The sequence below is a fragment of the Planococcus citri genome, chromosome 3 (assembly GCF_950023065.1).
Source record: "Planococcus citri chromosome 3, ihPlaCitr1.1, whole genome shotgun sequence".
NCBI lineage: Eukaryota > Metazoa > Arthropoda > Insecta > Hemiptera > Pseudococcidae > Planococcus > Planococcus citri.
Window position 1 is genome coordinate 54,637,829 of NC_088679.1, and position 22,098 is coordinate 54,659,926.

General features: G+C 33.2%; 1 protein-coding gene across 2 annotated transcripts in view; it reads right to left on the minus strand.

Annotated features, from left to right (window-relative positions):
- Positions 1 to 22,098, minus strand: part of LOC135840777 (cell adhesion molecule 2-like) — an 87,154-nt gene that overhangs the window by 40,931 nt on the left and 24,125 nt on the right. For both annotated transcript variants that reach the window (XM_065357451.1, XM_065357452.1), the window contains exons 3-4: positions 5,623 to 5,828; positions 770 to 905 (exon numbers count right to left, since the gene is read on the minus strand). In XM_065357451.1, coding sequence (XP_065213523.1) covers positions 770 to 905; positions 5,623 to 5,828 — 342 coding nt within the window. The remainder of the gene's footprint in view (positions 1 to 769; positions 906 to 5,622; positions 5,829 to 22,098) is intronic.

Below are 22,098 nucleotides of genomic sequence, written 5' to 3' on the forward strand. Positions count from 1 at the left end.
ACATTCGTCCAAGATGAGAAAAGAATTCATTTTTTTGTTCTTAACCGAGATAAACATTATTCGATAGAAATTATTAGAATATCTAACTTAGCTTCGAAGCTTTCAAAAATTCAATCCTCTCATATCGTCGTAAAAAAAAGATGCATCTAAATTTGTAAAATTCTGAAAAATGGTACACGAAAGACGTTTTGCTTTACACGTTAAATCTTTTATGCGTTTCCTCGCCGAAATGTTGATCCCCCAAAGGTAGCTGCAAAATTTTCGGTTAGAAAAATTTCTAAAACTAAGGAAATATTTTTCATTATTTGCTCGGCTAAGCAAAATGTAAGGTAAAATTGGACGTGAAACCCCATTTTATATATTATTCCTTCACGAATACAAGTGACACTCGGTGGTATTTTTTACCCTTATGAATGTTTTTATCTATACTTTTTTCTTCTCTGTCTCCTTTTTTTTCTCCTCGCAAAAATAAACGTTTACAAACTCCAAGTGTACCTACGTAGGTAGTTACCTACTCTTCGCACAGCGATGAAATTTTTCTCTTGAATTGTTTACAAAGATATGAATATTATTTTAGCCAGCACGTTTGACCATCGAATAAAATATTAATACGTGAAAAGAAATCGTAGATATACGTTCGCGATGTTACATATATACTCATAGGACGTAGTTAGTTGCTCGAGTCAGTATTAGAGTAAAAAAAAAAATACATAATTAGTCAGAAGATGAAAATCGTATTTTGTTTCAATAATAATATAAAACTACTCACCTATAACTTCCATTCGAGCTTCACCGTAAACTGTTGCAAATGATGGAGCTTCGGCTGATACTTCGCATCTATAAACACCTCGCATCATTAAACTAACATTTTTTAATGATACTTTCTTGTCGTTAGAATTTGATATCTGCGAAAAAAAAAAACACATTTTCAAATTAATACCCGAGAGTATTTTTATTTTGAAAATTATTATTATTATTTCTTTTAAAATGTAAATATATTATAATTGTAATAAAAAAAAAACTCTTATTGACGATTTTATTCGAGTGTCTGTTTTATTAATTTTTTTCGCTTTTGTTTCAAAAGTTACAATAAGCATGAAAGCGTTTCTTTTTTTTATTTTTTCATGTAAAGAAATATTGTTTCGAGTTTTTAATTTCAAAGAAGAAATTTTTATTACGAAAAATATTATAATAAATGAAAAATCGTCCAACTTGTAGTATTCGATAGAATAAAAGAGGTATAAATTTTGAATTTTATATTAATTTTTTGATTCCAATTTGAAGGCTCGAGTCTTGTCTATGTTTTTATACTTCCATCAATTCATTTTGTATTCTTTTGAATTTTCTAAATATTCCTAATTATATTGACAGATTTAACTCACTGTTTTATTGTATTTCAGTTTGCTCAAGTGGAAATTGACTGGAGAATTTTTTTTTCATATATTATTTAATACTTTTACTGTTAGAACGAAAACATCTAAAGCATAGTATTGATTGTAAAAAATTTCTAAATTAATTCAAAGAATTTTTTTCTTTTTAAACGTCTTATTACAATTAATTATTTTTTAAGCAGAAAAGTTTTTCAGTAGTTTGGATTTGATTTAAACGAGTCATTTGAGTAGGTAGGTAGATTTTTGTAAATCGAAAATGTCAAAAAAATGTTTAAAAACTAAATTTTTAGCTGTCAAAGATGTTAATTTATCGATTTTTGACGATTTTTTTTTTCATCTCAAAACAGATCATTATGAAGTTTGGTAAATGTTTGGAAATTTTCAGTTTTTAAATGGAAATGTTAGTGTTGATTTTGAACATCTTTATAAACCAAAAATTGAAATATCAATAAATAAATTAGCTGCTATACCTCTTGAGAATACTTTTTGGCCACAAAATTTTTCAGAGTGATGAATGGAGGGTGGATGGGTGGGAGGGAGGTGATATAGAAAAACAAGTTGAGGAATTAGATGGAACACATTAATGACAATAATCAATTTGATATATTTTTTGACATAAAAAAAAATTTCCTGCAAAAGCGTCCAAAAATACATCACTAAGCCAGTATTGAGTTTCATTTTTCAATGTACCTACCAGAACTGAATGTCAAAAAATTCAAATAGTTCAGGGCTCATTTTTCGTGAAAGAAATCGAAAAACTATTTTATACTTTATTTTAGATCTTTCGAACCAATTGGCGATGGTTTTGAGACCTTTTGAAACCTCTTCCAGTAAATTTTTAAATTGTCTATTTTTGAAAAAATTATCATAGAAAGAATTAAAATGAAATTTAGTGTCTTTTCAACACAGAAAAATGTGAAAATTTTTTAGAGCTTCTAAAAGGTCTTTAAATTTTTACCATTCAATTTCAAAAACGAGTGGTAGGTATCACAACGAAATTTTTTTTGCAACGGACAAAGAAACGTTTCAAAAGAAAACCAAAAAATGTATATTATTTTTGGCGTTGAATTCAGTTTGTGGATTATAGATGAATTTTTGAAATTTGAAATTTGGCCCATTTTCTGTAGGGAAAAAAAACATAAAATTTCATTAAATCGAGGTAGGATCCTGAGATTTGGTATTCGTGGTAGTGACAGACACCATTTAAACCAGTGGTTGAGTGTTCAAACCCAAGTAAAAAACCAGTGGTAGTGACAGACACCATTTAAATCAGTGGCTGTGTTCAAACCCAAGTAAAAACTGGTGGTTGAGACTCACACCATTTAAATCAGTGGGTGTGTTCACACCCAAGTAAACAAATAGTGGTAGGGACAGACACCATTTAAATCAGTGGGCGAGTGCTGAAACTCAAGTAAAAAACCACTGGTAGTGACAGACACTGTTTTCAATCAGTGGGTGTGTTCAAACCCAAGTAAAAACCAGTGGTAGTGACAGACACCATTTAAATCAGTGGCTGTGTTCAAACCCAAGTAAAAACTGGCGCTTGAGACTCACACCATTTAAATCAGTGGGTGTGTTCACACCCAAGTAAAAAACCAGTGGTAGGGACAGACACCATTTAAATCAGTGGGTGAGTGCTCAAATTCAAGTAAAAAACCAGTGGTAGTGACAGACACCATTTTCTATCAGTGGGTGTGTTCAAACCCAAGTAAAAACCAGTGGTAGTGACAGACCTTGTTTTCAATCAGTGGGTGTGTTCAAACCCAAGTAAAAACCAGTGGTAGTGAAAGACACCATTTAAATCAGTGGGTGTGAGTTCAAATCCAAGTTTGAATCCAGTGGTATTGACAGACACCACATAAATCAGTGGATGTGTTCAAATCGAAGTAAAAACCAGTGGTAGAGACAGACACCATTAAAATTAGTGGGTGTGTGTTCAAACCCAAGTAAAAACCAGTGGTAGTGACAGACACTGTTTTCAATCAGTGGGCGAGTGCTCAAACTCAAGTAAAAAACCAGTGGTAGTGACAGACACTGTTTTCAATCTGTGAGTGTGTTCAAACCCAAGTTTGAATCCAGTGGTAGTGACAGACACCATAAAAATCAGTGGATGTGTTCAAATCAAAGTAAGAAACCAGTGGTAGAGACAGACACCATTAAAATTAGTGGGTGTGTGTTCAAACCCAAGTAAAAAACCAATGGTAGTGACAGACTCTTGTTTTCAATCAGTGGGTGAGTGTTCAAACTCAAGTAAAAAACCAGTGGTAGTGACAGACACCATTTAAATCAGTGGGTGAGTGTTCAAACTCAAGTAAGAAACCAGTGGTAGTGACAGACACTGTTTTCAATCAGTGGGTGTGTTCAAACCCAAGTAAAAAACAGTGGTAGAGACAGACACCATGTAAATCAATAAATGTGTATTCTCTTGACAAAAATTTTAAAAAATTAGGGTTTGTACCAAGTTTCAATTTTAAATTTCTGAAAATTACGACTTTCACAAAAAAAATAAGTAGGTAATTAAAAATCCAACTTTTATTTTTAAAACATTCCCTCGAGGAAGGGGGACAGAGAGCTCATGTGACACTAGGTTATTTTAATTGTGCTCAAAACCACTATAAATTGATTCATCGAGAGGTCAAAAGAGGAGGATATAGAAACCAAATTTCAGTTTCACCCCTGATTTTATCAAATTTCCAGATTTCTATGGAAAATGAGACTTTGAAATTTGAAAAAACTTGCCAAAAAATCTGCCATAAATGGAGAAGTGAATTTCAGCACCCGAGATTTGTCTTGATGGTACATTTTTGAAAGCTGTTGTTTAGATTTCTCTTGGTTCTTTCGAAAAATGTTTATGCCAGTTGAGGTACCTCTCTTGTCAGAATATGATGTTCTTCGTCTTTTACATTCATTGAAAATAGCGATGTCAAGGGAGACACTGAAGAGTTGAATCCAAAAATAAATTAATATTTGAAGTAATAATGACTTCAAACCAGAATTGAAATCGTTTTGAAAATTATAAATGCATATTTTTAACGACAAAACTTATTTTTCCGGGTATATAGGTATCTACTAAATGAGAGAAATGTTGACTAAATATTGCGGGGGAAGAAAAACAACTCGTCGAACGCTTAGGGGGTTCGCAGCACCATTGGCCAAATTCTGCCACCGAATTCCAAAATCTCCTTCGTATATATAATCTCATCTTGTACCGTGAAAACGCTAAGAAAGCACTATACACGAGTACGAATAGGTATATTATTATGTAATTTAAAATCGAAAACCCGTCTCGCCAAACTGTAGCATAATACAAGGAAAACACTTCCATTAAATATGCTCACTCTACGAGCATAATACCGTTGGCTCGGTTTACACAGCAATTTCTTCGTTATTTTACGAATAAAACCACAAAACAAGCGTATAATTAGCCGCAAGATATTTTTCAATTTGGCCAAAGTAAATATAACATTCAATAAATACTCGCTACTCAAATCCATCATCTCAGTATCAACACTGCCACTGATGAAGGTTATTTTCACAAAGAAAAAACTTTTCTTTCAAAGTGTGAGGGAGATTTAGTTAATTTTATGTTCGCTTTTCTTTTTTCTCTTTTCTTTTTAAGTAAAGTGGAAGCGTTGTTCTTTGTGTTACATAACGCTTTTTAAATTAATTTTTCTTTAAGAAAAAATATTATCTTCAGAAGAGAGAAAAAAAAGAACGTTTCAAACTGTGGGAAAAAAGCTAAAAAAAAAAAAATATTTTAAATCAAATTTTTTTCTTAATAATTGAAAAGTTGCGAACCAAGAAAAAAATATTTCACAGGCATGATGCTTTACTACGTCTTCGAGGGAAAAAATGAAATATTTACAACGAATTAATTTATCTACTGTTAAGTAGACAATTTAGAATGGATAATTTTATATTGGAACGAATAGAGGAATAGGTATAAGTTCTCTGGGTAGGTACCTATAAATTTTGAGGGGGAAAATGACGCTTATAATACCTATATGTACTCTATACTACGACGTATATTCTATGCAAAAGGTCATTTGTACGTTACTACGACGATATACGAGAAGATACAAATAGGTACATACAATGCTACATGTAGGTAAATACCACCGCAGAACTGCAATAATACAGTTCGTTGCTTAAGACGATTAATTAATACAAAGGTATCCGATTAACTAAGTATATACTCTCTAAGTTTGAATAGACGTAGGTAAATACTTACATCGACTTTAATATCATCGATTCGGTAACTAATATGTGGCGGAACATATTTCGGTACGTAGCGATAAAATTCGTCGTTATCTTTATACCACTGTACCGTGTATAATTTGTCATTTTCAAGATCATATTGACATTCTAAGCTAGCCGGCTTATTCACGTAAATATATTCTGGAACAACGACTTTTATCAGTCTTAATGCTCTACTTTCTGCAACAAAATATTCAATTGTATTGGTTTCGTGTAGGTTGATATATTTTTACCTTTTTTTTTATCATGTTGATAAATGAACTAGGTTAGGTTAGGTAGGTACTAAAATAGATATAAATTTCAAGGTTTTCAAATAGTAAGAATGCAGCAGCTGAAAAATAAAATTTTCCGCGTCATTTAATCTATACGCGGCGCACAAAACGCAATAATAAGACGTTCAGTTTTGTTTCACGCTTTTCTTCCTCGAATGATGAAATTTTTTTTTCGTTCTTTCTCACTTCTGATGCGTCTGCCATCGAATGTAACACGTACCTAACTACCGAGGTACAAATACACGTACCTTATCCACTTACATTGGAATTTCACGCAGTTTTCTCCGTATAAGAAGGATTTTTCCACGATAAACACGCTGAATATATTATTTACGTTTGTATAAGGGTTGTAATTTTCATTCGTGACGTTACTTTTTTTTTTTTACTTCTAAAACGGTCAATTAAAATAAGTCGTGTTGTCAAGTTTGGAAATTTTTTTGCTGTTTAGTTCGATTTTTCATGTTTTATTATCTACCTAAATGAAATGGGATATTATTTTGTTTTCACGTTTGCAAGAATACCTATATTTTTTCGAAAAGAAAATGACTAAAGAGATCTTCGTATTTTCTGGTTTTGAAATCAGAGAAAAATAGATGAGTTTTTTGTGTCGATTTCAAATAATTTTTTGTTGTGATTTTGAATGGATTTTTTTCTTTGAAATGAATTTTTTTTGGTGAGCATTTTTGTGTTAATTTCAAATAGGGTCTAATTTTGTTTTGTAGAAAATTAGAATGAATTTTTTTATGTGGCGATTCGGGATACATTTTTGGTGAGTGGATTAGGTTTACAAAAGCTTTTGGTGGCAATTTAGAATTTTTGTTCTAATTTAGTAAAACATTTTGTGTGGTAATTTAGAAATTCACAATTTTTTTGTGTTTTTTTTTTTGAGTGAAAGAAGTATAACGAAAGAGTTTTAGTTCCAATTTAGTAAAAAAAAATTTGTGCGATGACTTGGAAATTTTCAAATTTTTGTGTAGTATTTTTGTTGTGTTGGTGGAGCAAAGGAATATTTTTGTACTGATTTCAAAGAGTTTTTAGGGTGTTGGGGAATTCAAATCATTTTTGAGGAGTGATTTTGAATTAATTTTTTTGTAGTAATTTTGAATCAATTTTTTACATCGATTAATTACTAAATCAGCTTACAAAATGAAGTGATTACTTGCAAACGAAGCGACTCATCACTTTAAAATGATTAAAAAGGAATCAAACACTTGAGAATCAGATAGGTCAATGACGTTGGAAAGTCAGACAGAAGCTAGATGGCCTTCAGAAGCAAGATATATAGGTCAATGACCTTGGAGGGCCAAACAGACGGGTCAATGACCTTGGGAGACCGGGCAGAAGCCGCACAGGAAAACATACGGCCTTCAGAAGCCAGGTAGACAGTTCAATAACTGACCTTGGAAGGACAGACGGCCTTTAAGATTCATACAGACAGGTAAGTGACCTGAGAAGGCCAGACACGAAGCCAGACAGACGGGTCAATGACCCTGGAAAGCCAGACAGGAAGCCAGACGGCCTTCAGAAGCCAGACAGACAGGTCAATAACTGACATTAGAAGGCCAGACGGCTTTAATAATTTACAAAGACAGGTCAATGACCTGACGAGTTCGGACATGAAGCTAGACAGATGGGTCAATAACCTTAGAAGATTAGACTGAAGCCAGTCAGTTGGGTCAATGACCTTTGAAAACCAGACAGGAAAACAGACGGCCTTCAGAAGCCAGATAGACAGGTCAATAACTGACCGTGGAAGGTCAGTCGGCCTTTAGGATTCACACACACAGGTAAATGACCTGAGGAGGCCAGGCACGAAGCCAGACAGACGGGTCAATGACCTTGAAAAGCCAGTCAGGAAGCCGGACGGCCTTCAGAAGCCAGACAGACAGGTCAATAATTGACATTAGAAGGCCAGACGGCTTTAATGATTTACACAGACACGCCAATGATCTGATGAGGTCACTGAGGTCAAACATGAAGCTGGACAAATGGGTCAATAACCTTCGAAGATTAGGCAGAAGCCAGTCAGACGGGTCAATGACCTTGGAAAGCCAGACAAAAGCCAGTCGGACTTCAGGAGCTAGACCGACGACGGCGGGTCAATGATCTTAGGAGGCCAAACAGGAAGCCAGACTGCCTCTAGGAGCCCCACAGACAGGTCAATGAACATTTAAGACCTGACAGGAAGCCAGGCTACACCGATGAATCAATGACCTTAACAGACCCTGGAATCACCGAGTCAATGTTTGAGCTTATATTTTCTGGTATCAAAAGAAATGGTCCGGCCATTTTCGGGCTTAAAAGTAAACCACAAAAATGAGTCGAATTTTGCATTTTTAATACTTTTTTTTTTTACTAATTTGAGGTCGCTGAGCACGAAAATGACGTTCATTTTGCTATTGGACTTGTTTATGAGTAATTTCTCACCGAAGTAGCGACCCAAGTGGAAAGGGGCTTGAAATGGTGTAATCTACGAGCAGATCCGTGGTGTTGGTTTTAGACAAGATATGCAACCTTTTGTGCAATTTCCAAAACTCTCCATCGGCTCAAAATGTGGGTAAGCTAGTTGAATAGATCGAGGATATGCTACACCTGAATTTTCAACCGCAAAAATCAATTTTCACGTCTTCCTAGTGAAAATTAAAAATTATGGAGAAATCGAAAACCATGTTGGAAGATCTAGATTGACTCAAAATGGCGAAATTTGGATTCAGCGGAGTTGATATTTACGTATTATCATTAGTTTCAGTAGGTACTAATTTTAATTATTTTTACTGAATTTTTTATTTTTCATAAATTATTTCCGTAAATAGTCAATTTTGGTTTTTTGAAAATTTCCCAAAAATCAAAAAATCAATTTGGACAGCTGAAACTTTAAATATGAGGGTTTTAAACCGCGCTATTTTCAAAAATTGCGGTCGCATTAATATCAATGCGAGGGAGAGGCATCTCGAGAGGTTTCCTTGTAAGAATATGATCATTGCTCTGCTCAACGCTAATTCCTCCATCTTGATCAGGTGAGAAGTTGTTTTGCGTATTTCTTACTATAGTTAAGCAGTTCTTTCGAAAAAAGTTGAAAATTTTCTTTTACTTAAAAACTGTTACAAAATTTACTCACAATACTCCTCATATTGTCTTATTGAAGTAGAAAAAATGATAAATAAAAAACACCTATTTTTAAAACAAGATTCTGATCGAAAAAAATTAGATTTTATGGGGGTTTTACTGGTGGAGGAGGGAGATATTGTTTGAATATTGTGAAAGGAAAAGGAGCCTCGTTAAATACTCTGGAGAGGGGGAGAAGTACACGCCATCACTGACTCCCATTATAGGTAACTTAATTTTGCGAATATATATATCAAGAAATTTAGCTGTTCGATGAACCAAAAAACATGAAGATAGAGGTGAAAGATCAAAACAATGCCAATAAATTTTCACGAACCAACATCAACATGACTCAAATTAATGCGACAGAACTTATTCAACACGTAACGTTGTAACAGCGGAATAATCGTAAATCAGGAGGTATTTCACGTTAGCGTTTTCCTCCTTTTTTTTACCTCTCTCTTTCAATAAGTTATAACAATAAATTTCATTCTCAATGTTTCTCACCTTTTCATTTGATTCGCGAATAAAAAATAATCGTTTACACTGATTCCGAAAGTAAATAGATATAGATATACTCGATAAAAATGATATTCTCGTTATGAAAACTTTTGACGTGTAGGTAGGTACTAGGTAGTTAATTCGAAAGCGAATCCAGTACGACACGAGATCGTGAACGATGTAAAGGACATTGATTCCTTGTAAATAACTCCCTCATATGATATAAATTTCGTCCAAAACCTCGAGTAGAATAACGAAAGAAAAACAAAAGACGAAGGAAAATTCAAAATTCAAATCTTATTTATTCAAAATAGTAAAACTGTATAGAGAAGGAAAGGTTTTTAACGCTTTCTGTAGCCGAAAAAAAGAACTAAGAATGTGTAAAAGAAGAAAAATATATACTATTTCACTGATCTCGGTTTCAACACTTTTATTTTATGTCGCGCCGTTAAATTTTATATCTTATTCTGTGTATATTCTCTTTCACTGACGCGAACCATAAAAATAAAAAGTTACATATTGGACGAAAATATTAAGAAAGCCAGAATCAAAATATAACTTAAACTGTGCATAATTTTTAATCTAGATTGTGTCAAAAACCTAAAAGTTTACAACTTAAGCCTCACCCCAATATTGCTGTATTGTCCCTCCGAGTTCGAACGTCACGAATTACTAAATTGTAAAAACTGCTGTATTACGTTGGAAAAAAACCGCCTCTCGTCTTAAAACGACCTTTTTTTACAATATAATTTACCACACGCAATAAGCTTCCCTTTTTATATACTTTCATATTTTCTAAAAAAAAAAAATTGTGCGTTTGCTTTCATCTACCTACCCTATGGTGTTTTGGTATTGAAGAATTTTAATTGCTCATTTGCATTAATTAACGCTCCAATAACAACGGCAAGGTGGGTTGAAAAAAAAATACTCGTAATACATATTGCACTATAGATATGCATTACCTATACATATGTGGAAAAAAATTATCAAGTACAGTTATTGGATTATAAAATTTTTACGCCAGCGAAGACTCGAGAGTGGTGTTTATTCGCAGTTTACGATTAAATTAACCTACGTGTTGTTTTAAAACATTCCCCTCATTACGTGTATAATAATGATATAACGTGTTTGAATCAATTTCAACGTTATAGTATAGCTATACCTACATAGTAGAAGTTCATTATTTCAAGCTTCAGCAGTTTATCAACTTGATGGAAAATGTAACCTTGATTTTCGATTTTCATAGGTACCTAATCGCGTATAAAAATCTACAATATTGCCACGCTAATAAAATATAATATTAATTATCGTTATTAAACAAGCAATTTGCGGCGATAATGCAAGGCTCGTTTTCTCTTGTTTTACACAGCTTTTTTCCCCAAGCATTTGTTAAATTTCTCTGTTCTCGTGAAAGTACCACAGCTTTCTATGGGGATGTTTAATGGAATATTTTCCATGATCCTGATTTTTCTAGTCCTTCTATTGTTCATTTGATTTCAATTGGTGACCTACGTTTTTTAGGCTGAGAGCCTATTCCTAATACTGTTATGGTTTCTGGTCAGAAAACAATTTTTTTTAAATCTGTTCTTCAATTTCAATGAGTCAAAAAATCTCTAGATCCGGTCAATGGTGGTATCAGTCGATTAGGTGTCAAACACACACCTTTCGGCCAAAATCTGAGCTGCTGAAGTTTAAAACGTTGGGGAGATATGACAATTTTTTTAATTCGACGATAAATAGCACATAAGGTAACAGCATTTCTTGCTAATGGAATAAAAACTCTAAAAATTTACCAGAAATTGAAAGATCAACTTCAGCAACTGAAAATTGAAAGACAGGGGTTTTGAAGACCCTCTCTGGACCTATCCAAGTTTTGTTCTATCGAAGATTTCGGAGTCAATGGGTTCTTTTATTAGGCACACCACATTAAAATATACATATGTTGATAGATTTGCATAACCAGTTTGCCGTAAATACAGTAAGATTCGCAACAACGATGAGACTGATATATTCGCCATCAACCTGTACTAAAAATGAAGTCAGGTTCTCCAATTGCTTTTAGAAAGAATATCTACTTCCATCCTATCAAGCCAGGGGAGGGGGAGGGATAGAAGCCTCTGAATTTTTCAGCATTTAAAATTTCTTGCAAAGCTGTCAAATTTTGAAGGCTTTTACTTGAGACCTAATTAAATTTCGAGTAAATCTGGTTGCGTAGCTTTATTTTCTTAAAGGGATTTTATGGAAAATTGAAATTTTCAAAAAGTAGCTAGAGGCTCCAAAACAACTTGAAATCCACTAGCAGTCGACTTCATATTGAAATTAGTTTGCAGAATGAATTTCGACTTTCTACTCGTATCTCCGTTTGATGAAATTTTGGAGAAATTTCAAGTATCAAAAATCTACTGGGGGCTCCAATAATTTCCAAAAAATCGTTGGAGGCTCCAAAACGACTTGAAATTCCCCTGCAGTTGACTTCGTAGCGTATTGAAATTAGTTTGCAGAGTAAATTTCGGCTATCCAACACCGTTTGATGAAATTTTGTGGGAATTTCGAGTTTCAAAAATCTGCTGGAGGCTCCAGAACTGCTCAAAACAGTTTGAAACAGTTTCCAATCGATTTGACATGTCGAAAATAGGGTATATCCCAAATTTCAGCTGTCTTGGTCAATTTGGTGAAATTTTGATTTTTCCCCCTCATTTTTGGCCTAAATTTGATTTTCAAAAATTCACCAAAAATCGAAAAACGCACTTTAGCACTTGAAATTTTGACAGGTGATAAATTTTGCCTGATCTTTCAATCTACCTGTGTACGGTTTGAAAAATGTTGTGCAAGTCCTATGTTGGAACGCAAAGTCTGCGATTTCGGTTGACCTGTCAATCAAAGTGGCTGCTATTTTGTAAGCAGGGCCACTTTTCTTTAGTACAAGGGCTAGAAATGTTCCTCAGGACTCCCCCCTTTAAAAAAAAAGTTGTCCCGGAGGATCGACGGGGGGGGGTGCAATAGATCCTCAAGCAGGCTCCCCGACTATTAAAGAAAACAGAAAGAAATTTTAAATGAATAGTTAAAAATTTGAAAGCTCGAAACTGAACTTTCAAATAAAGCTCGTTTAAGGTTACAATTTGAAAGCTTGAAAAAATTACCTGGTTCAAAGAACTTTTCCTATTATTTTTTCCAACAAACTAATTTTCAAAAAGGTATCGTAAAGCCCTTAAAAAGCCCAAATTTCTCTAAATTTGATCAAAATTAAAAAAAAATTAATGTAAAATAACAAGTCGATTGTGAATAATTCAAAGACGCTGAGTTCCAATTTTGGCATATTTTTTCGATCCAAACTCTCTGAACCCCACTCCCTTTATTATGACTATTTTATTTATTTATTTGAGAAAATATCTGTCTACAGTTTTACTCTAAATGTAACGTGATGTACCTAACATTTCCCCAAAATTCCAGGAATTTTTGAATTATTGTCCATTGATTTTGCAAAAAGATGATAAAGTTGGTAACTGTCACACCTGCTGAATTTGATAAAATTATACATCTAGGCAAATACTTATGTATAGTCACATCATTTGAGGTCTATAGCTGCTCGGATATGATTTGACAGGATCGCCTACGAGGAACAGAGACATGTTCCCACCCTTCGAGATGAAATGTAGCGAGAGCGACTAGCGAGCAAGCTGCACATAAAAGTTGAAGTTTTTCTTGAAAGTTTTGTGACTAATATCGAAAGATTTTTCTTTTCGTTTCCGATTCAAATCAGTTCCATACTTATCCCGTTAACTAATTCTAATTTACACGAAAGATGTAAAAATTCAAGTTTTTTGGCTAAAAAGTTGAAGCAAGCACTATGATTAAGAACCTCGAGCCCCCTCCTCGACGAGAGCTCAACGTTTGAAATTTTAAAAAAAATGTACCTATATGCTTCGTAAGTTTGCTTTGAAAAAATTGACAAATTTTTTTTTACTCAAGGTATTTTACGTGCAAATTTGTTGGATTAGGTGAATTTTTTAATTTTTTTTTCAAGTTCTGTAAAATATGTACCTGTAGTTACCTACCTATACGTAATTTCAACAACTAGCCTTAACAAGACAAGTCATGCTTTGAAAATTGGACCATTACCTATTGCTCGCGCTGAATATACCATTTGAAAAATACTTCATCGTTAAAACCTTTTCGATAAAAAATTTCGAGGGAAAATATACTTTTTATTCGAATAATTTTTTTGAAATAAAATCAATATTTGCCAAGATATCTGCAGATATGCGAAAAAAAAACTCCACAGCAGGTGTAGGTACCACGTACTGGTACTTTTCGCTGTAAAACACGCGACACAAGTGCTTTGGGGTTTGAGACTCGAATAAGTTATGTTAATTAAGACCCTTTTCATTACCAACCTCATATAATGAAAAAAAGAGAATTCTTGCTACGATTAGTCAGAATGAACCCTCATTTTAATCGTACAGTTCCTAGCTTATTTTTTCGCCCCCTTGTAACAAGAAAAATCCGCTACGAAAATTCCCACCTGTTTGTTGTGATTGGGAATCAGACGAAAAAATATACGTAGGGTGATGAAAATACAGAAACATGGGTATGAGAAAAATTCAGTCTATATTGACGAACCTTGAAGTGAATTCGAAATTGGAAAAATCCCCAAAAATCAGAGAATCGAATCAAACATGTATCGAAAATCTATCCGCGAGGCGCGATATTAAAATTCAACAAATTGGAAAACTTTCGAATAGCTAGTTCGTGAAAAGCTTACATATCTACAGAAGGTCGTACAGGAAAAAGAAATACATTCGTATAGGTACATTATAAGGTATAGTTAAGACGATAGTTGACGCGAATTTCATTCAACAATGACTCTGCGGGCGTCATGAAGAAGGTAAAGTACTAATTCAAAAATGTGCGTTAAATGTTAACTGTCCCTTTCTTGTAAAAGATGAAACAACACCAGAATAAGAAAACATGTAAAAAACTTATTTTGTACATTGTTCGGTGGCTGTAAGGTTGATTTAAAATCTCCAACTACATCCGACGGGCTCGTGATTGAATTCAGAGCACGAATAAAACGCCTTCAACTTGGCAAAACTCCATTTATTGAGTTGAAATGTTTCAAGAATTATCAATTACTTTATCTTATACTATCGAGTATATTTTATTTCCACACCTTTTTGCGATTTAACTTTTTTTCCTCTTTTTTTTTTTTAATATCGTATTTTTTGCTCTAGGCTAAAAATCGTTTAACTTCTTACCGCTGTGTTAGAAAAATGTATTTTCTTGTTCACATTGGATACAAAAAAAAATCACAATAAAGTCGAATAAATCAATACGAAATTTTTCACCTCCGGATACACTTACATTAAAAAAAAAAAGTGCCAATATTTTATTACATTATTTTTTTGCCTTAATCGAGAGATTTTTCTCTGTTGCGTCGCAATTGTGGAAATGTTAAACATTTTTTTTCTTTTTGAAAAAATACTTTCGACGAATGTTGAAGCGATGAAACTTTTTTTTTTTTTTACAAATGTACACATAGTGACCGAATAAATAAATTTCACGAGTAGACTCGAATGGTGCTGGGTATGTTTAACAGCAGCTTGTTAAGAAAACCAAACTAACTTATAAATTACAACGTCCAATAATTCTACGTGTAATTAGAACCGCACGCACGTTATTTAATGGCTTTTAAAGCGGCTAATTTCAAGTACCTAGAGAATTTCTTCACTTTTTTATTTTAATCAAATTAAATATTTTTTGTGTAATTACCCACACGGCGGCCACATGTAGTATGCAGACTGCACGACATGTATCTACGTAGGTTCGAATGTAGGTACCGTACTACATCATTATTTATAAAAAATAGCATCGAATTTTATCCATTTGTTTTGGCGACTAATTATCTTTAAAAACAATTTCCATCATTGTGTTAACAGCCATATTGATTAGCAAGTTGTCAACTGTATCTAGTGGGTACCTACATATTTGAATTGAAAAAAATACACAGGTGGACAAATTCTGACTTTAATAAAGCTTATTTTGAAAGTAAGTAAGAGGGATTTACAATTTAACAAAAAATTATTTAATAAACTTGTACAGTTGTCCAGAAAGCTAAAACTAAATTTTGCCCCAAAAAACGACCAGAATTCACCATCTTCAGAATTATTCTTTTGATAGATTTTGGCGTTAGTATATTTAAATCAGTAATTTTCTTATGGGATAATTTAAGGGAGTGGGGGTGAAATTTTTTTGGTTCATTAAACTGGTATATTCGGCTAAGGAAGTAAACCTCAACAGGAAGTCATGGTGAAAGTCAACAGAATATTACCCCCCATTTTCAACCTTCTCTACAAACAGTTTGGACCCCAGTTACATCTAATTAATTTTTCAAATATTTAATGCAAGTTTAGACGCTTATTTTGATAACATTTTCATTATGATTCAATTTCTTTTGAAGTTTTAATAATTATTCTGAAATCAAAAATCCCATTTTTCAACTCATCTATGTGTTGAAAGTTTTTTTGTTTTTAAAGAATGAAGACCACTTTTTGGACCTAGGCTGACCCATGACCAGGATAAAAATACCAACCTAACCTACATAGACAAAAAAAATTGAACAGAGTTACTGGACTGGACAGTATGAAAGCTCCAAACAAAGACCTTGATTTTGAAGCAATTGCAAAACCTGAGTGGTCCTACAAGCCTGGGATTTTCTTCATTTTTTGCTATTTTGCATACAATATTGGTGGAATACTCTCATCTAGTACCCAAGCCAATCTGGGGGTATTTGGGTTTGCAATAGTTTTATCAGTTACAAGTATGGGTATAGATACAGGCACGGGTACAGAAATTGATGGATTTTACTTTGGGTAGCCTGGTATTTGGGTACTGGTTGTTGGGTTATCAGGTGAGGGTGTGGGTTCAATTCTCTACCTCTGTGAAAACGTTCAAAATATGAAACTGATTTGTTTGTTATTTTCATCATTTGTTCATAAGCAGGAACTAGACGTTAAAGTGCACTAGTTTTTTTTTCCGGTGCAAAAACTCGGAAGCCGTCGGGTATTGTCGGCGGTACTTCGTTCAACTTGTTCTATTTCTCTAGTGTGATAACTGATAACTCTCCAACTCTGTTCTGCTTTATAAAGGTGAAAATATAAAATAACATTATGTACTACATAATATGATTACTTATTCAGAATTTTCCATAATATTAATCGTTATATGGATCAATTATCATCATTTCAAGGTGTTTTTTTAATAAAGTTAAGCCTGATAGTGTTGATACATAAACATAACTATCGTTCATCAACTGAACTGATCATACTCCACGAAACATACTATGTACGCAAATTTGGTATATATGAGTTGAAAAACAATTGTCAAAAGCTCGGAAATACGTAATAATCTACTTAATTCAACTTGTTTACTGTTTTTTCATATTTTCTTTCTCAGTTCGCGGTGATTTTGCCAATAATCTTCGCCTCTGTACGTAGTGACAGTGGTTTTTCAATCCACATCAACTATCAAGTAAGTTCATACGAACATCATTAGTATTAGGCTTTAGTTTTGGATCAAGAAACCGAAAAATACTTGACATCAAAAATTTGAATTTGAAAAACTAGTGTCGGGAAGATTATCATCAAATAAAAATAATAAAATCATCACACTGACAAAACATTGGGAGCCTTCGGGAACTGGGAAGAACAGAAAGATGACGAACTGACGATCAAATGATAAATACAAGTTGAACGAAGTACCGCCGGCAATACCCGACGGCTTCCGAGTTTTTGCACCGGAAAAAAAAACTAGTGCACTTTAACGTCTAGTTAAGCAGGACTGTAAGGTAATTTATGTTGGTGAATTACGGCGGTATTTTACCGTATTTTACCAAAAGTTTATTACCGTATTTTACCATAATTTACCAAAAAGCCAAATTGAACCTTTTTTTCCCATCTTTCATTTATAAATTTCCAAATTTCCATGGAAATTTATGATTTGAAAGTTACCTACCAAAAATTTTTCCCACATAAATTTCCAAAAAATGCCCATGGAAAATTTCCTATAATCTCTAATAGCACCTAAAACAGATGAAAATTTACTTCAGAGGCAGGTCAGAAGTTCAGAACTTCGAAGTCAAACTACAAATATGAAATAACTCTTCATATCCAAATTAGTAAAATACCATAAATACTGTAAAATACCGTATTTTATGGTATTTTACCGCCGTATTTTACCAGCGAATAAATTACGGTAATTTAGCAGTCCTGTATCATAAGATTGCTTGTAATAAAGCAAACAAATTTAGCTGTACCCACACAATTGTTGACGTCGACATTTACATCAACTACATTTTTTTCCAACATACCTAATAATGATGGAAAAGTGATCAATTAATTATTTAGTAGGAATCTTCTGTCTGTACAAAAGCCAGGTAAATGAAAATTTTTGAAATTTTCTCATTATTTCTAATACCTTGACATGTCATCTCAATATTATGTAGATGTAAAATTTGATGCTCGAAATTTACATCTACAACTATGTTGACCAATTTTTCAGAATTAAAATTTCTGTTTTAGTGTTTAAAAGTTAGGTAAACATTCAAAAATATGATCTTGTTCAATAGGAAAACAAATTTTTCAGGGCATTGATGAAATTATTCACTTTTCCACAGTTTGGAGTTGTAGATGATATGATGTTGATATTGTGGATGTATTTTGTTGATGTCGAATTTCACATCAAAATTAACGTCGACATGAAAATGGATTAGTTTAGTACTTTTGAATAAAGTAGGGAACTATAACTCAGGTATGTCAGACGGCCATTTTGTTCCTGGTTTGATGAACTTAGCATTGCAGTATATGGGAATTCGGCAAACTTTAACAGCGTATATCTTCAAAACCGTGTACTTTTACAACTTTTTCATAATAACATTTTTGAAAGAGAATTGAACGAGCTTTCCAATGGTATGCTACATGTATCAATTGAAATACGTTTAATTGTTTTGAATTTCAGTCATTTTTCAGCACTTCATTTTTGGGTTAAAAATAGTTTGAAATTGTGTGAAATTCACAGCATGTGCTCTAATTCAATGATTACGTCTTTCATTCTATGCCAGAAATTCCGTCATAAAAACCTTGAATCGAAAAACAACAATTTTTTTTCGTGAGGAACAAAACGGGAGTCTGACATACCCGGGTTACAGTACCTTAGAATAAAGTATTGCACCACCTTTGATATAAGGAATTTCTGTTCAACTTTTTGACTATACAGATTTTTATCTGTACCTACTGTGTTTTCAGCATGAGCAATAGCCACATAAGAGGAAATCATTTTTGAAAAAAAACTTTTAATTTTAAAACTCAAACTTATAACTTTACAAAGCAGGAGGTTGACATAAATTTTTGATGTGAATGTCGATCCATCTCCACATCCATCACTTTTGGATGCCACATGTCGATGTGAATTTTGACCCTGTGTCGAGCCAATTGTCGACACAAATGCAGATCAACATCAGTCAACAATTACATTGACAATTAGCTCGACATGATCAAAATTCACATTGACATGTGGCATCCAAAAGTGACGGATGTGGATTGGTCGACATTCACATCGAAATTAGCGTGGTCATTGTTGTACAGGTAATTATGTCCCGCTGCCCACTCCCATCAGAACTTTGGGCAGAGATTTCTCCGTGAATTTTCAAAATTCTTTCAATTTTTTTTCACCAATGCTAATATTTTATCATTGAAATGCACGGGTATGTAGGTAGCCATATTTTCTAATTTAGCTTTTCCAACAGAGATCTGAGCATCAATACTATCTCTATTCAATTCCCAATGACGACCACCAATTGACTTAAATCAACAATATCTCGACATACCCCTGCTTTTGAATATTTTTTGAGTAAAATAAACCAAACCCCACAAAAATCTGTCCAATAGTTTAGGCACAATCCCCAATCAAAGTTCATGGTTTTCATGAACAATTGCTACTGATAACAGATGTAGAGAATACCCTTAACAAGTTTAGTTAGGTACACGCTAAGTGTGGAAATCAAACTGTATGGACAGTTCTCATGTACACATCTACCTATTCTTGTGAAACATGGACCATGAGTGCAGAATATGAAAAGAAAATAACAGCCTTTGAATGATGGCGTTAATACCTAAGGCTACTAAAGATCTCATGGAAGGACTTTGCAACCAACAAAACATTCCCAGCAAGAATAGAAGAGGAACAAGAAAGGAATTAACATAGAAAAATGAAGTAGGTGTATAGCACACAATTTTTATGGAGCTGAGAACAACCAACTCACCAGCAAAGTCCCCCACAAAAACCTACCATCAGATTACATCAGATACACTAGGAACTGAGTAGTTCAGACAAATTCATCTCCTTTACTGGAGATAGTGACACTGACAATGAAGACGGATACATCAAGTAAAAAAAATTATGTTTGGCTGATAGTCCATTGTATTATTGATCTTCTTAATCAATTGCTGAGAGGTTCCAAGTCGTTCAAACCCCTCTGGCAGATTTTAAAATTTTATAATTTTTGAGAAAAAAAAACAGAGTAGGTAACGCAATGGTTCTAATCTGCTACAAACAATTCTTATCTAGACTTCAATTGACCAAAATGATACTACATTTTTGGTATTGTAGATGCTGAAATTCATTTGGTAGGTAACACAAACAATGTTTTCATAACTGGAGAATTCCAAAATTTTCCAGAGGCTTTAAAACAGCTTCCTTAATCACCAACCAATTTTAAAGGTCAAAAATATAAAAATCATAAAATGGAATTTAGTACCGGAAATTCAATTTTTGGATGTTTCCCAGTCAGGTTCGGCTTATTTTGTCTACCAAATGGGCGACCTACCTTCCTTGAGAGGGGTAACAGTTGACTTAGACAGAGACTAATTTTTTTTAAACTTTGAAAAATCTAGATACGATACGAGTAGGAACAACGAACGCAAAGAAGAATTAATTTTTCCCTCATTCCCAAGATCGAGTCTACCGCAATACTTGAATTTGCCGAGGTAAAATTTCTGCTGTTAAAATATCTTCCAAAGTCAATTGATAATTATATGGGAAAGAATAATTATTCGAAAATAAATTTGTCACGAAAGCAGACACTTACACAATGACGACGAAAATATTATAACGAATTCTTTTCTCGCTTTGCTTTAAAACAATTGAAAGGTCGTGAAAAATTTTTCTCTATAATTTGCGCGAGGAACAACGATGCGATGAGAGTATAACGTAAAAATTACGCATTGCAACGATGCAATCAAATTTAGCGTAATTCACCACTCTAAATGCATTAATATTAATATAAAATACAAGACTGAAAAGCATTCGAGTAAAAAATACGAAAAATATTGGTTTAACAAAAAAAAAAGTAGAGAGACTAATAGAAACTTTTGTTTGAGAAGTTTAAAAGTTAGATTTTATGATAATGACGAATACAGCAGAACAGTAAAATATTACGCAGTATGCATAAATAAGTTCTAATTTGTGCATTATTTTGTACTCGAATAAAAAAGCAAAACTACTATTCGCGGTATTGTAAATTATTCACAACTAAATGCTTTAAAAATAAATCCGCTTACAATTTTTTTGACTCTTTCGTAAAGGTTACATCTGCTTTTTTTTAATGTCTTGTTTTTTTTTCACTGAAAGAAAACAATGACCCGTTTTCAAACGCCCTTTTCAGTCACTATGCTTAACTCATCTTTAATAATTCACCAAAAATTGTCCCTTAAAACATAAACTAATATTTTATTCGGTACCCATCATTCAAAGTATATGGTAAAATAGGTTATTTTTTCATTCTTTCATAACAATCCTCTTTATTTTTTTTTTCGCATTCAGTTCGAGTGATTTTTTTTCCTACCCCTTTTGCCAATTGTATAGCTTTAAATGGAAAATGTAGGTACGTTTCAGCTTTGATACGTAATTCTACCGTGTAAGTATTAGCATCGCGAATGTTTTTTTTAAAGGTAGGTAGATACAGTTTTTTTTTTAAACAGCACGATGCATTATTTAAAATATAAAATTGCTGGTTTTTACGTCAGTGAAAAAATTAATACTCTCGTGCAATTTTCTTAAAATTTTATTTCATAATTGATTCGACCTTGAGGGGTGAAAATTTAATGACGAGGCAGCTATCAATTTGGAAAATTTAAATACAGAAAGACGAGCCTCGAGTGAAAAAAAATTATGTATAGGTATGGTACTTTTTTTTGTCAAAAAATAACGTAGGAGTGAGTTTTCAAATAGGTATAGGTAGGTAGTTTGTAAAGAAAAATTTCTATTCAACAGCTAGTAAAGCGTAACCAAAAGAATTTCGTAGGTTATAAATTTTACATATTTTGATTATTATTTATAAGTATTCGACATAATAAGTCTAAAAAAAATGTGGGTAGGTACGCATTAAAAACATAGGGTAGAAGAGTTAATAACCACGAGGTACATTAAGAAATCAGAGCACGCGGTCCTCAAAGAGAAAAAATAAAGAAGAAAAGGAAAAGTGAGAGAAACACTAAAAAAGTTATTTTGTACCGGGAAAT